This window comes from Macaca mulatta, chromosome 2 (genome assembly GCF_049350105.2).
Source record: "Macaca mulatta isolate MMU2019108-1 chromosome 2, T2T-MMU8v2.0, whole genome shotgun sequence".
Classification (NCBI taxonomy): Eukaryota; Metazoa; Chordata; class Mammalia; order Primates; family Cercopithecidae; genus Macaca; species Macaca mulatta.
In genome coordinates, this window is record NC_133407.1 from 14842236 (window position 1) to 14855860 (window position 13625).

General features: G+C 37.3%; 1 protein-coding gene across 24 annotated transcripts in view; it reads left to right on the forward strand.

The window, feature by feature from the left end:
- CLASP2 (cytoplasmic linker associated protein 2) overlaps positions 1–13625 on the forward strand; it is a 217789-nt gene that overhangs the window by 19323 nt on the left and 184841 nt on the right. For 21 of the 24 annotated variants that reach the window (XM_077991295.1, XM_077991306.1, XM_077991296.1 and 18 more), the window contains exons 3-6: positions 5177–5280; positions 6743–6834; positions 8270–8345; positions 10974–11071. In XM_077991295.1, the coding sequence (XP_077847421.1) occupies positions 5177–5280; positions 6743–6834; positions 8270–8345; positions 10974–11071 (370 nt within the window). Of the gene's footprint in view, positions 1–3865; positions 4020–5176; positions 5281–6742; positions 6835–8269; positions 8346–10973; positions 11072–13625 lie in introns of those variants that run through there. The other 3 variants (XM_077991317.1, XM_077991316.1, XM_077991318.1) reach the window with 1 other exon arrangement.

The following is a 13625-nucleotide window of genomic DNA, read 5'->3' on the forward strand; positions in this document are numbered from 1 at the left end:
GTCTCTTTAAAAAAAAAAAAAAAAAACACATACACACACACACACACACAAAACTATGGTAGATATTGAAAACTGCTCTACAAGCATTTTACTTGTTTATGTTTTCTTTCTTTCTGTCTCTCTCTCTCTCGCTGTCCCTGTCTGTCTCTTTATTTTCTTTCCTTTCCTTCTTTTTTCTTTTTTGAGATGGGATCTTGCTCTGTCACCCAGGCTGGGGTGCAGTTGTATGATCGTGGCTCACTGCAGCCTCAGCCTCCTCAACACTCAAGCGATCCTCCCACCTCAGCCTCCTGAGTAGCTGGGATCACAGGTGTGAACCACCATGCCAAGGCTACATTTTCTTGAAATATTTTGAATCAGTGTTTAAAATTGAGAAGTTTTACATGAAAATTGGTATTTCTAGCTTGTCTCAAGAAATTGCCTAATGTAGGAACCCTGATCAGAAGTTGCTTTGTAGTTGCTCTCATGTCTAGTTAATGATCTTTCCCATTCATAAAACCTCCTCCACCCCCAAAATCCTCTTGTCTCTTTGTAACTGAGAAAGTTAGGTATAATATGGTAAGGTTGGAATACTGCACCTCTTAAACTGGCTAAGTATCAGCATTTCCTGTGTCTCCTCGGATGTAAACATTTGTGTTTGTGACTCTTGCCCTGTAGTAGCTCCCTATTCTTAATTGCTACAGAGAAAATTTAGACTTAAGGGTAGTTCTAGGTATTATGTATCTCACTTATTTTTCAGACACCAGGAGTACCACATGGGGTTTTATGTCCTGACTACACTCAGATTGAGGCAATGGGAATATTGGGACCGGAATTGTAGTTTGACTCCCAACACTGTCCTGCTTTCAGAACTTACTTCTCTAAAGCTGTCTTTTACCATATATGTTCCTTCTCCTTCTCAGTAGACTTTTTCTTTGTAATCTTTAGCAAGTACTTTGTCTCCACTTTAAGCTAATCAGAAACTTGCTCACTCTTTCTAGGCGTAGCTGAACTTGTTTATGCCTCTGCTGTGCCCTTATTTCTTTTTGAAATCTTCACCTCTTCTCCATGGTCCTTTCTTTCCCTTCTAAAAATGTACTTCAGATTTGAGAATCTCAGGAATTTGCAGGTTAACCTCACCCTATGTTGAATTTTTCTTTACTCTGTGATTCTTATACAGTTAAATACTTAATAACATTAACTTGCTTTTATTGGTTAGTGTTTTTCATTTGTGTTTGTGCAACTAGATGGCACATGTTCATACACTCTTATATATGTATAACTTTTTTCTTCTAATCTCCTATTCTTTCTAGTTATCCCTGTGCATTTACTGTTAGTAATGTTTTCACTTTGAATCATAAGTGCTCATCATTGTCCTTAATGAAACTTGAACTTGTTATTACTTTAGGATAATATACAGTGTGGTATAATAGGAAAATTTTATTACAGCTTTGCTATCATTAATTGAATGCCTACTTTTTACCCATTTTTGTCCATTTGCCTTTTACCCTTTTACTACTTTTCATACATGAAAGATTATCCTGACTTCATTTCTAATTTGTAGAATAGCTTTGCAAGATAGGCAGCATACCTGTATGCTCTTAGAAAGGTATGGAACTGGAGTAAGAGTCCCAGGGTTAGCTTTTTGGTTTTATCTCTCTTACAGAACTTAGCCAGATCACTTTAGGAGTCTTTCTTTAAAAGGACGGAGTTGAATTGGATTATGTCTGAAAGGTTTTTTGGTAATCTAACTGCAGATATATATAACTTGATTTGAGAGATAATGTTTAGTTTTGGTGCACTTGGGTTATTAGTTATCATTACAGGTATTTTTAATATTCTTTTATGTTAAAAGTGAGAAGTGTTTTAGGAAAATTGAGATTCATTTTCAGTTTTAGATACAGTTCCAAAAAGAGTATAAGCTCTATTAATGTAATTCTTAAATATATAATCTATATATATGCATGTATTAATAATAGAAAATATTTTAGTTTCCTTTTGTGACCACATATATTGTGGAAAAATATAATTTTCAAACAAAAAATATATAATTTACATTTAATATTGATCACCAGCCCTGGTTTTATAACTGATTCAGTAAAAGATCTCATATCTTACAAATTTTGTAAACTGTTTTAAAATTTTAAACAGTTTTATCCCAAAATGTTACTGTAGAAGGAAAACAAAAATAGGCTACCCGGTTATCACTTTTATAGAATGGTTTGCATCTTGTACGATGCTAAAAGAAAAAAAAATACTAAGAGTTATGTTTCAGCCTTCTTCTGTGTGTCATTGTCCAAATTCCAGTCTGTGATAGATTGATTCATTTGTTTAACACATTCATATGGAGAGCCTATTGAGTGAAAAATTCTGTTCTGGATACCCCATAAATATTTGTTGAATATTCATCATATTAAATGATAATGATCATGGGCTTGGCACGGGTGCTTTTTCCTTGTTTTACTTCATCCTTTCACTAGTCATGTGAGGTATAGTTCTGTCAGCCTTCCATATTTTACAGACAAGGAAACTTTGAAGTTCAGGGAATTTTCTGTTTTGTAATTAATAACTGATAGAGTTAGGAATACAATCTTGTTCTGTTTGACTCCAGGGTAGCATGTGTGAAAAGGCGATCCAGTGCAAAAACAGTATGAATTTCTTGTTTAAATTATTAGCTGTAATACTAATTTTATGTAATGTGAGGCTTTTTGTTTTTGTTTATGTTTCGTAAAATGGTTTTTAATATTGAAGTGAGCCCCTGTTTGGGCTAACATTTGAATTTTCTTGTTGGAGTTAAATTTCACCTCTCAGGAATGAAGGATCTTTTCTTTTTCCATTATTGTTATATGGTTGTTAACATATACACACACACCCAAACACCTCAAATTGTAAGTAAATGGAGATGGTTATGACTGTGATCTCACATTGTATAGATATTTATTTATTTATTATTTTTTGAGACAGGGTCTTACTCTGTTGTCCAGATTGGAGTGCAGTGGCATGATCTTAGGTTACTGCAGCCTCTGCCTCCTGGGATCAAGCCATCCTCTCACCTCAGCCTCCCAAGTGCTGGGCTGTAGACACGCACCACCATGTTTGGCTAATTTTTACAGTTTTAGTAGAGACGGGATTCCATCGTTTTGGCCAGGCTGATCTCAAACTCCTGGCCTCAAGTGATCCACTTGCCTTGGCCTCCCAAAGTGCTGGGATTACAGGTGTGAGCCACTGCACCCGGCCAGTATAGATTATTTAAAACCTGGTTTCACTACTTGTTGTTTGCGTGACCTTCGATAAGTTATTTAATCCTTTGTGCCTTCTCTATCAAATGGGCCTACTCTGTTTCATAGGACTGTTGAAAGGATTAAATGAGATAATTCGGTGGTTAGTGCATAAAAATATCTAACATTTGTTAAGTGTTTACTATTGTCTTCTGCCTTTCAGAAGCTATCAGAACCAGAAGCCCATAATGGCAATCTTACAGATGTTGACAAATTCCTCTAGTGTTAACAGTACATCCAAGATGTATGAGAAGAATTTATATTGTTCCTATTGATGAACATTGTCCCATAATTAGACTTATGATTTTTATGTCGAGGACATTGTTTTCTTACACAGTCATTTCTTTGATTAAGCTTAAGGCTTTTGGATGATATCTTTCCATTTGGTATGTTGCTTTCTCACTCTAGTCATTTGTTTCCCAAAAAGAATGTAATTTCTTTTTTCTTTAACTCTTGTTGTTCATTATTACATCAGTTTTGGTTATTACATTATAGATAATAGATTGGCTTCAGATTATATACACATTTAATTATATATGTTTATAAATAAACTAGAGAAATATTTCTTTCTTGATCTGATTTCTTTCTCCTTCCTTTGTTTAAACTAGACTTAGTCCTCCGTTGATTCAGAGAAAGAAAAGCTATGTAGTAGTCCCCCATTATCTTCAGGGGCTGTGTTCCAAGACCCTCAGTGGATTCTTGAAGCCTCCGATAGTCCAAACCAGTCCATGACCTGTTAGGAACTGGGCTGCACAGCAGGAGGTGAGTGGCCAGCAAGTGAACATTACCACCTGAGCTCTGCCTCCTGTCAGATCAGCCTCAGTATTCGATTCTCATAGGAGCACGAACTCTCTTGTGAACTGTGCATATGGATCTAGATTGTGCACTCTTTACGATGCCTGATCCCAAAACCATCCTCCCCGCCCCCCGCCACTGTGGAAAAATTGTCTTCCACAAAACCAATCCCTGATGCCAAAAAGATTGGGTACTGCTACTATACATGTGATGTATTTTTGATCTGATAACCGAAACAGCTACTAAGTGACTAATAGGCAGGTAATGTAAACAGTGCAGGTATGTTGGACGAAGGAAGGATTCACATCCCTTACTGAATGGAGCAAGAGAGCCCAATATTTCATCATACTACTCAGAATGGTGTACAATTTAAAATGTATCACTTGTTTATTTCTAGAATTCTCCATTTAATATTTTCAGAGCACAGTTGGCCATGGGTAATTGAAACCACAGAAAGTAAAGCTGTGGATAAGGGGGGACTACTGTATAGCTGTAATATCAAAAGAGAAACAAAGGAAGTGTCCTTGCTTTTGAACATGCAGAAGGATGATAGTGATAGTGATAGTAGGTGACATTATAGAAAGTGCTTACTCTATGCCCTTTACTCTTTGAGTTATGTGTATTATTTTTTAATTTTCAATAATCCTCTGAGAGGAGTACTGCTACCCACATTTATGGCTGAGGAAATAGACGAAAGGTATCTAAAAAATAGACATTAGGTCACACACCTAGTAAGACCACACTAAATGGTAGTGGTAATTTAAGGGATTACAGGAAGGTAATTTTGACTATGAGGTATTTTTGCCCTATGAACTGACTTTAGAACCTGTTCCCTTTGAATTCTACTTCCTCCTTGTCCCCTCATCTATACATTTCTCTCAGAAAAATAATATTTAGTTTTGCCCGTTTTTTGAACATTATTATAAGGAGATGTCATGCTGCATGTATTCTTGTGAATCTTCTCAGTTATTTTATTGGATTCATTTGTAAAGAACTTAAAACAATTTATTTACCTCACAACTCTTCATTTATGGAAACAATTGCTATTTGTAATTTTGAGAAATATAGTTTTTAATGGAGATGAGTTATAAGTAAACACTCTTTTACTCCCTCCCCTTCTTTAGTTATTGTAGCTTTAATAGACAGAATGGGAGATGCCAAAGACAAGGTTCGAGATGAAGCTCAGACTCTGATATTGAAGTTAATGGATCAAGTAGCACCACCTATGGTAAGCTTACATTTTAAAATTCAGATTTTGCTAATGGTAATCACAGCAAATCATTAAAGCCACAGCAAGCATGAATGCTGACATTTTAAACAATCATTTGTTGCTAATGCCTTTAAGAAGTCGACATTTAAGATAAAGTGTCAATGTTTGACTCTGGTTTTTTGCTTCTTATTTTGTACTCTTTAATGCTTTTTTTTTAAAGCTAACTAATAGATTTCAGTGGTTTGACAGTATACGGATTATATTATACTTTAGGATTTTTTTCGTTTCTCTTTTTTGTAAATTGTAAAATGTTTGAGAAAGCTTATTTTGAGAACCACTGAATACTATATTGTTCATTTCTGCAACTCCTACAGAGACCAGAAGAAAACTTTTTCACAAGTGGTTACTATGTTTTCCCAAATGTTTTGTATTTCAGAACTAATTTATTTTTTTTTAATATTGTGGTGAGTGTCCTTCCACTGTTGTTTATTCATTTACATTTTAGGTTGTTTTTGTCTTTCTGTGATTACAGACATTACCATAAGGGGCATCCCTTGTACTTCTATCTTTGAACATAAATATAAGTATTTATATAGAATAGCGTTCCAGAGGTAGTATTGATGAGTCAGGTTACCCACATTTAAGATTTTCTTTTTTTTTTTGGTAATTTCTTAAGCCACCTTCTTGAAAGTTTAGTAGGGAGAGAGAAATATATTAGTAGAACTGAATACAGACTCCAGAAAGAATACTGAGTACAGAAAGAGGATGGCTGTGTATGTTGTATATTTGAATTTTGTAAAGGGTAAAAGTGCTATTTCCAAATGTGGAGAAAGGATTGATTGGTACAGTTGGCTTCACGTTTGTAAAAGTAAAGTTGGATTTCTTGTTACACCCAAAATAGTTGGTTTAAATTATTTGTATAGGTTTATCTATGCTTTTTCTAACAGAAAAGTGTGGTAGGTAGCTATAAAATCGATTGTCCAAATACGTTTCTGTATTTGGATCCAACATTGAAAGGAAAAAAGTCTGAATTATAAAATGTCCAAAAAAAAAAAAAAAAAAAGCCTGTTCCGTGTGAGTCTATATTAGTTACTACGCAATGTTGGACCACTTAAATACTTACTGGACTACTGGACTTATAATGGTAGCATTGTTATTGAAGGTTTCTTAATTATAGAAGAAATCGTGTGTCCTTGGAAATTCTAAGGTTTTCAGTTGTTGGACATGGTTCTTCTGAGAATAAATAAAATCTAAAGTGAAATATATGTAAGTACTAAAATGTGATTAAGGTAATAAAAATAGGTGAGAACAATTGTGTAGTTTGGCTTAGAAAAACTTGTAAGTAGTGGAGAAATGAACAACAGTCTGATGAAAACGTTCAGTTACCAGTAAGGTTGGTAGTAGGATTGGGAAGAAATAAAAGATTGTAACATGAATAATTTAGTTTTTTGTTTCACATTTTTACTTTTCTTTCAAATAGTACATTTGGGAGCAGTTGGCTTCTGGTTTTAAACACAAGAATTTTCGATCTCGAGAAGGCGTGTGTCTGTGTCTTATTGAAACCTTAAACATGTGAGTTTTATGATTACTGAAAATAACTGTCTTTTTTTTTTATTTCTCTTAAAAAACCTCAGTTCACAAAGTCAAGGAAAGCTATGGTAATAACACATTTAAAATTGTTATTAAAGCATATAACTTTTTATTTGATACCTTTACTGTTCATTTTTTGTGTATGTTATCTTTCATGTTCTTAATTTTTCAGTTATGTCAGTAATAAGTGTTTCTCTTTTTTTCTTTAGTATGTAGCCACCCAAAACAGATGGTCATGGAACTGATATGCTGATAACTTAGTATCTATTTCTGTTCTGGATCGAATTTGAAATTTTTTTTTTTTTTTTTTTTTTTTGAGACGGAGTCTTGCTCTGTCACCCAGGCTGGAGTGCAGTGGCCGGATCTCAGCTCACTGCAAGCTCCGCCTCCCGGGTTTACGCCATTCTCCTGCCTCAGCCTCCCGAGTAGCTGGGACTACAGGCGCCCGCCACCTCGCCCGGCTAGTTTTTTTTGTATTTTTTTAGTAGAGACGGGGTTTCACCGTGTTAGCCGGGATCGTCTCTCGATCTCCTGGCCTTGTGATCCGCCCGTCTCGGCCTCCCAAAGTGCTGGGATTACAGGCTTGAGCCACCGCGCCCGGCCCGAATTTGAAATTTTTTTAAATTCAATGATATTTCACATATTATAGCCATTTCCCATCCCCACCCTCCCCCAGAGCAATGTGGTGGGTACCAGAGTCATAGACCAAGCAAAACTTTCCCCGGTAACTAGACAGTGAGGCTGGTAGCCGTGTGCAGAGTTCTGGCTGCCATAGTTGCCACAGAACTATGACTGATCTGAAAAAGTGCTAGGACTTTTGTTCTTGCGCTGAATTATGTTTTTAGGTTCTATGCAATGTCATAGGTCATATGTAGTAGCTTTCAACTTTTCCTATAGTGCTATTTCCGTTTCTTAACTATGTTTTCACTTATTTTCTTTTATTACTTTGTAGTCCTTTCTGCCCTCTAGAAGCCTATAAGTGTACTTAGTCTACACAGCTCTTTGTGCTTGGTTTTGGCTCTCCTGCCACAAGCATAAAGATCTTTTAATTTCGTTATTTCATTGGAATGCATTTATATGAGACCCAGAGTCTAAAAAAATCACAATTTTAAAAGTGAAAACTCTGATTTTCTTAAGTTATTTGTAGGTTGCTAGGTTTAAGAGTGCCATTGTTGAACATTTTAATCTATTGGATTATGTGTTGTCTTCACTCTCAGTTGTGATTATTCAAATTTGCATACTTCACATTGCTTAGAATTATTTTTGCTTATGTCTCATATCCTTCATGTTTTAATGATGTGTGCCCATCCTCTCCACCATATTTGTCTTATTGCTACAGACAAGAAGGTATAAGGATATTTTGTTCACTGTTTATTAAAAACAAATTCTCTTTATTTTTTTCTCAAATTATATTTAGTTTTGGGGCTCAGCCGCTAGTCATCAGCAAGTTGGTACCACATTTGTGTATCCTGTTTGGAGATTCGAACAGTCAGGTAAAATTTTATTTACATTCAAGCATTGACTGATTTTTTGGCTACCATTTCTTTTCTAGTCCTCTTATTCTGTTTTTAAAAAAGAAGAGAGAGGGTGGAGGGGGTTGCTGAAATGAAGATTTTACTTCATTAAAAAAATCCATCAAAGTTAGTTTTTAAAAACATTATATTCATGAAAGTTGCTTATGTTTGTCAGTTGTTTGGCTAGTAGTAAGGATAGAAGGGACTTAAAGTTTAGTTTTGAGTGTGAGAGACTGAGTAACAAAGAGCTTAGATTCCCTGCTACAGTCTACCTGTATGTTAACTGTGGGACAGATTGTCAGCTTCCTTTGGTTATTGCTGAAATTGGCTGCATAACATTTTGCAGTTGTAAGAACCCTACTTAACAGAGAGGATTTATATCAGTGGTATATCAGTTGTTAGAAACTTTTTTATCTGAGCTGTCTATACCAGTAGTCCCCAACCTTTTTGGCACCAGGGACTAGTTTTGTGGAAGACAATTTTTCCATGGGAGGGTAGGGATGGTTTCGGGATGAAACTGTTCCACCTCAGGTCATCAGGTATTAGTTAGATTCTCATAAGGAGTGTGCGACCTAGATCCCCTCGCATGCACAGTTCACAATAGGGTTTGTGCTCCTATGAGAATCTAATGCTGCCTCCGATCTGACAGGAGATGGAGTTCAGGCGATAAAGCTTGCTTCCCTGTCACTCACCTCCTGCTGTGGTCCTTGAACAGGCTACGAACCCATATGAGTCCATGGTCTGGGGCTTGGGAACCCCTGGTCTGTACTATAGGTATAATACAGGAATGTGTTCTGGATCATGTCCCTCGTGGTGAACTTGAATCTTGACTGTAACCTTTTTGGCACAGTTTGGCCATTTGGAGTGACCTCGGGAAAGATTTTCCCTACTTTTAGATCCTACCTGCTCCTCAAGAGGTTTGTAGAGAATTCTACTGTCTCTTCAGTTGCTGTTTCACAATGAGCTGTGCAAGGGAACTGGAGCTACCTTTCAAATTCCTGTATTCAGACCACATTCTTTTTTTTTTTTCCTTTTAATTGTAGCAAATACAATATAAAATTTACCATTCTAACAGTTTTTAAGTGTAAGTTCAGTGGCATCACATACATTCACATTGTTTTGCAACACCCATCACTGCCATCTAGCTCCGGAACTTCTTCATCCTCCCAGACTGAAACTCTGTACCCGTGAACAGCAGCTCCCCAGTCCCTGGCAGCCCCCCGGTGGCCCCCCATCCCCAGCTCCTGGCAACCACCGTTCTCCTTTCTGCCTTTGTGAATTTGACTGTTCTGTGTACCTCACAGAGGTAGAATGATAGAATATTTGTCCTTTTGTGTCTGGCTTGTTTATTTAGCATAATGTCTTCAAGGTACATCCATCTTGTGGCATGTATCAGAATTTCCTTCCCTTCTGTTTTAGGCTGAATAATATTCCATCGTGTGTATATAGCACATTTTGTTTATCCATTTCTCTGTGGATGGACATTTGGGTTGTTTCCACGTTTGGCTATTGTAAATAATGCTACTGTGAATATTAGTGTAAAAAATATCTGTTTGAGTTCAGGCCGCATTCTTGAAATGCAGTTTTAATACAGGAAAATACATTAACCATGATAATAATTTGTATTAATATAATTATTGGCAGTTGTTTACATAATCTTACTACAGGTAGGGTTTTTGTTTGTTTGTTTGTTTTATTTTTTTTTTTTTGAGACAGAGTTTCGCTCTTGTTGCCCAAGCTGGAGTGCAATGGCGTGATCTTGGCTCACTGCAACCTCCACCTCCCTGGTTCAAGCGATTCTCCTGTCTCAGCCTCTCAAGTAGCTGGGATTACAGGCACGTGCCACCACGCCAGGCTACTTTTTTGTATTTTTAGTAGAAACGAGGTTTCACCATGTTAGCCAGGCTGGCCTCCTACTCCTGACCTCAGATGATCCACCAGCCTTGGTCTCCCAAAGTGCTGGGATTACAGACGTGAGCCACCGTGCCCGGTCTACAAATAGATTTTTAAAATTTTTTTATTATTGTTTTATTTTATTTTATTTATTTTTTTGAGTTGGAGTCTCGCTCTTTGTCGCCCAGACTGGAGGGCAGTGGCATGATCTCGGCTCACTGCAACCTCTACCTCGGTGGTTCAAGCAGTTCCCCTGCCTCAGCCTCCTGAATAACTGGGATTACAGGCGCATGCCACTACGCCCAGCTAATTTTTTTGTATTTTTAGTAGAGGCGGGGTTTCACCATGTTGGCCAGACTGCTCTCAAACTCCTGATGTCAGTCAATCCACCCTCCTTGGCTTCCCAAAGTGCTGGGATTACAGGCATGAGCCACTGCACCCGGCCACAAATAGATTTTTAAAAAGCTTAGTAAGTAACTTTTATTGACAAGTTTCTCAAATTTCTGTAAAATCATCTTTTAGTAGTTTTTTCTAGAAGTATCTTGGCAGGCCCTCTTGGGTTTTTACTGATGACAAGCCATATATGCAGGGGTTTAGAGGCATTAAACCCCACTTAGAGCTTCAAGTTGATCTATTAGTGTAATGTTACCTTGAAATGAAGTATTTTATTGTATCATATATAAGTTTGTTAAAAAGTTCTGAATTCTTTGACAGGTGAGAGATGCTGCAATATTGGCTGTAGTGGAGATTTATAGACATGTGGGAGAAAAAGTGAGGATGGATCTTTATAAGAGAGGAATTCCCCCTGCTAGGTAAGTCTTGCTGAATTTGGTTCCTTTTTTTTCACCACTAGTTTTAAAAGTTTTCATTTTGTTTATTTTAATTAATTATTTATTTTTTTGAGATGGAGTCTTTCTCTTGTTGCCCAGGCTGGAGTGCAATGGCGTGATCTCGGCTCAGTGCAACCTCTGACTTCTGGGTTCAAGTGATTCTCCTGCCTCAGCCTCCCGAGTAGCTGGGATTACAGGTGCATGCCACCATGGCCGGCTAATTTTTTGTATTTTTAGTGGAGACGGGGTTTTTCCATGTTGGTCAGGCTAGTCTCAAACTCTCAACCTCAGGTGATCCACCCACCTCAGCTTCCCCAAGTGCTGGGATTACAGGCATGAGTCTTTGCCCCCGGCCTATTTTAATTTCTTTTTTTTTGAGACAGAGTCTTGCTCAGACTGCAGTACAATAGCGCGATCTTGCCTCACTGCAGCCTCTGCATCCTGGGCTCAAGTGATTATCCCATCTCAGCCTCCCGAGTAGCTGGGACTACAGGCATACACCACCACACCTGGCAAATTTTTTGCATTTTTAGTTGAGACAGGGTTTCATCATGTTGACCGGGTGGGTCTGGAACTCCTGACCTCAAGTGTTCTGCCCGCCTCAGCTTCCTAAAGTGCTGGGATTAGGCGAGAACCACTGTACCCAGCCTGTTTATTTTAAATAGGTTCAAATTTTTGAAATTTTTGTTTTGTTTTGTTTGTTTTTGAGACAGGGTCTGGCTCTGTTGCCTAGGCTGTAGTGCAGTGGTACGATCTCCGCTCACTGCAACCTCCACCTCCGGGACTGAAGTCATCCTCTCATCTCAGCCTCCCAAGTAGCTGGGATAACAGACATGTGCCACCACGCCTGGCTACTTTCTGTATTTTTTTGTAGAGATAGGGTTTCACCATGTTGCCTAGGCCAGTCTTGAACTCCTGAGCTCAAGCGATCCTCCTGCCTCTGTCTCCCTGGGATTATGGATGTGAGCCACTGCAGCCAGCAGAAATGTTTTAAAATTCAAAAGATATAAAAGGATATGTATGTTATCACCATTTAAAAAGTTCTTACGATCCTATAATATTTTTTGCCATTGTTTCATTATATATTCATTTATTATTTAGTATGTAATTATGTACCATTATCAGGTGATAATAGTCATTATTTGGGAGATGCTTGAGCAAGGATTTACTAAAAATATTAATTCATTCGTCAAGTAAATACTTTAAAAGTATGTACTGTTGAAAGGTACCATACAATTTATTTGATAACAGAAACTGTATGAGAATCAGTTTTTTGTTCTTTGTTTTTGGAGTCTCGCTCTGTCGCCCATTCTGGAGTGCAGTGGCGCAATCTCGGCTCATTGCAAGCTCCGCCTCCCGGGTTCATGCCATTCTCCTGCCTCAGCCTCCCGAGTAGCTGGGACTACAGGCGCCCGCCACCACGCCCGGCTGATTTTTTTGTATTTTTAGTAGAGACGGGGTTTCACCGTGTTAACCAGGATGGTCTCGATCTCCTGACCTCGTGATACGCCTGCCTCGGCCTCCCAAAGTGCTGGGATTACAGGCATGAGCCATCGCGCCCGGCCACGAATCAGTTTTTTAAAAGCTTAATAAGTAACCAATTCTAGGGTTCTTACAATTGCAAAATGTTTTATAGCCAATTTCAGCAATAACCAAAGGAAGCTGACAATCTGTCCCACAGTTAACATGCAGGTAGACTGTAGCAGGGAATCTAAGCTCTTTGTTACTCAGTCTCTCACACTCAAGAACTAACCATTAAGTCCCTTCTATCCTTACTTCTAGCCAAACAACTGACAAATTAAAAAAAAAAATTAGTCACTATTCTTAAAACCTACTCTTAAAACATGTTCAAATAAAAAAGAAATCAATAATATATGAGTAGTATGGCATCAGATTGCTAAATAATCTTCTAGTGTATCAGAAAACATTTTTCAATGGCTTTTTTCTTTATTACTTATCAGTTTATATACTTTTATTAAGGATATTCATATTGAAGTTTTTTGTTCTTCATAATGAAATTTTAAGGGCATTCACTAAAGGAATTTTTTTAACTTTTTATTAAGGTATTTAGCATTTCAAACAAATACTAAAGGAGGTGGAATAAAATAATGAACCTTCATTTACCTATTACTGGGTTTGAACAATTATCAGTGTGTATCCAGTTTTTTATGTTACACCCTAAACTACTTACCCTTGTGCTGTATTATGTTGAAGCAAGTCCAAGTTATGACATTTCACTTATAAATATTTCAATACATTTTTAAAAGAAAAAAATTTTTGTCAGTCACAACAATACTACCATCAGCACGCTCTAAAGTTTTTTTTTCATGTAATTCTATAATATCAAATATGTAGTTAGGGTTCAAATTTCCAGTCGTTTCATAAATACTGTAAGTGTGTGTCTTAATCTGTTTTGTGTTGCTGTAAAGGAATATCTGAGGCTGGGTAATTTATAAATAAAAGAGGTTTATTTGGCATGTGATTCTGGGGGCTGCACAAGAAGCATCGGGCCAGCATTTGCTAGGCTTCTGTTGAG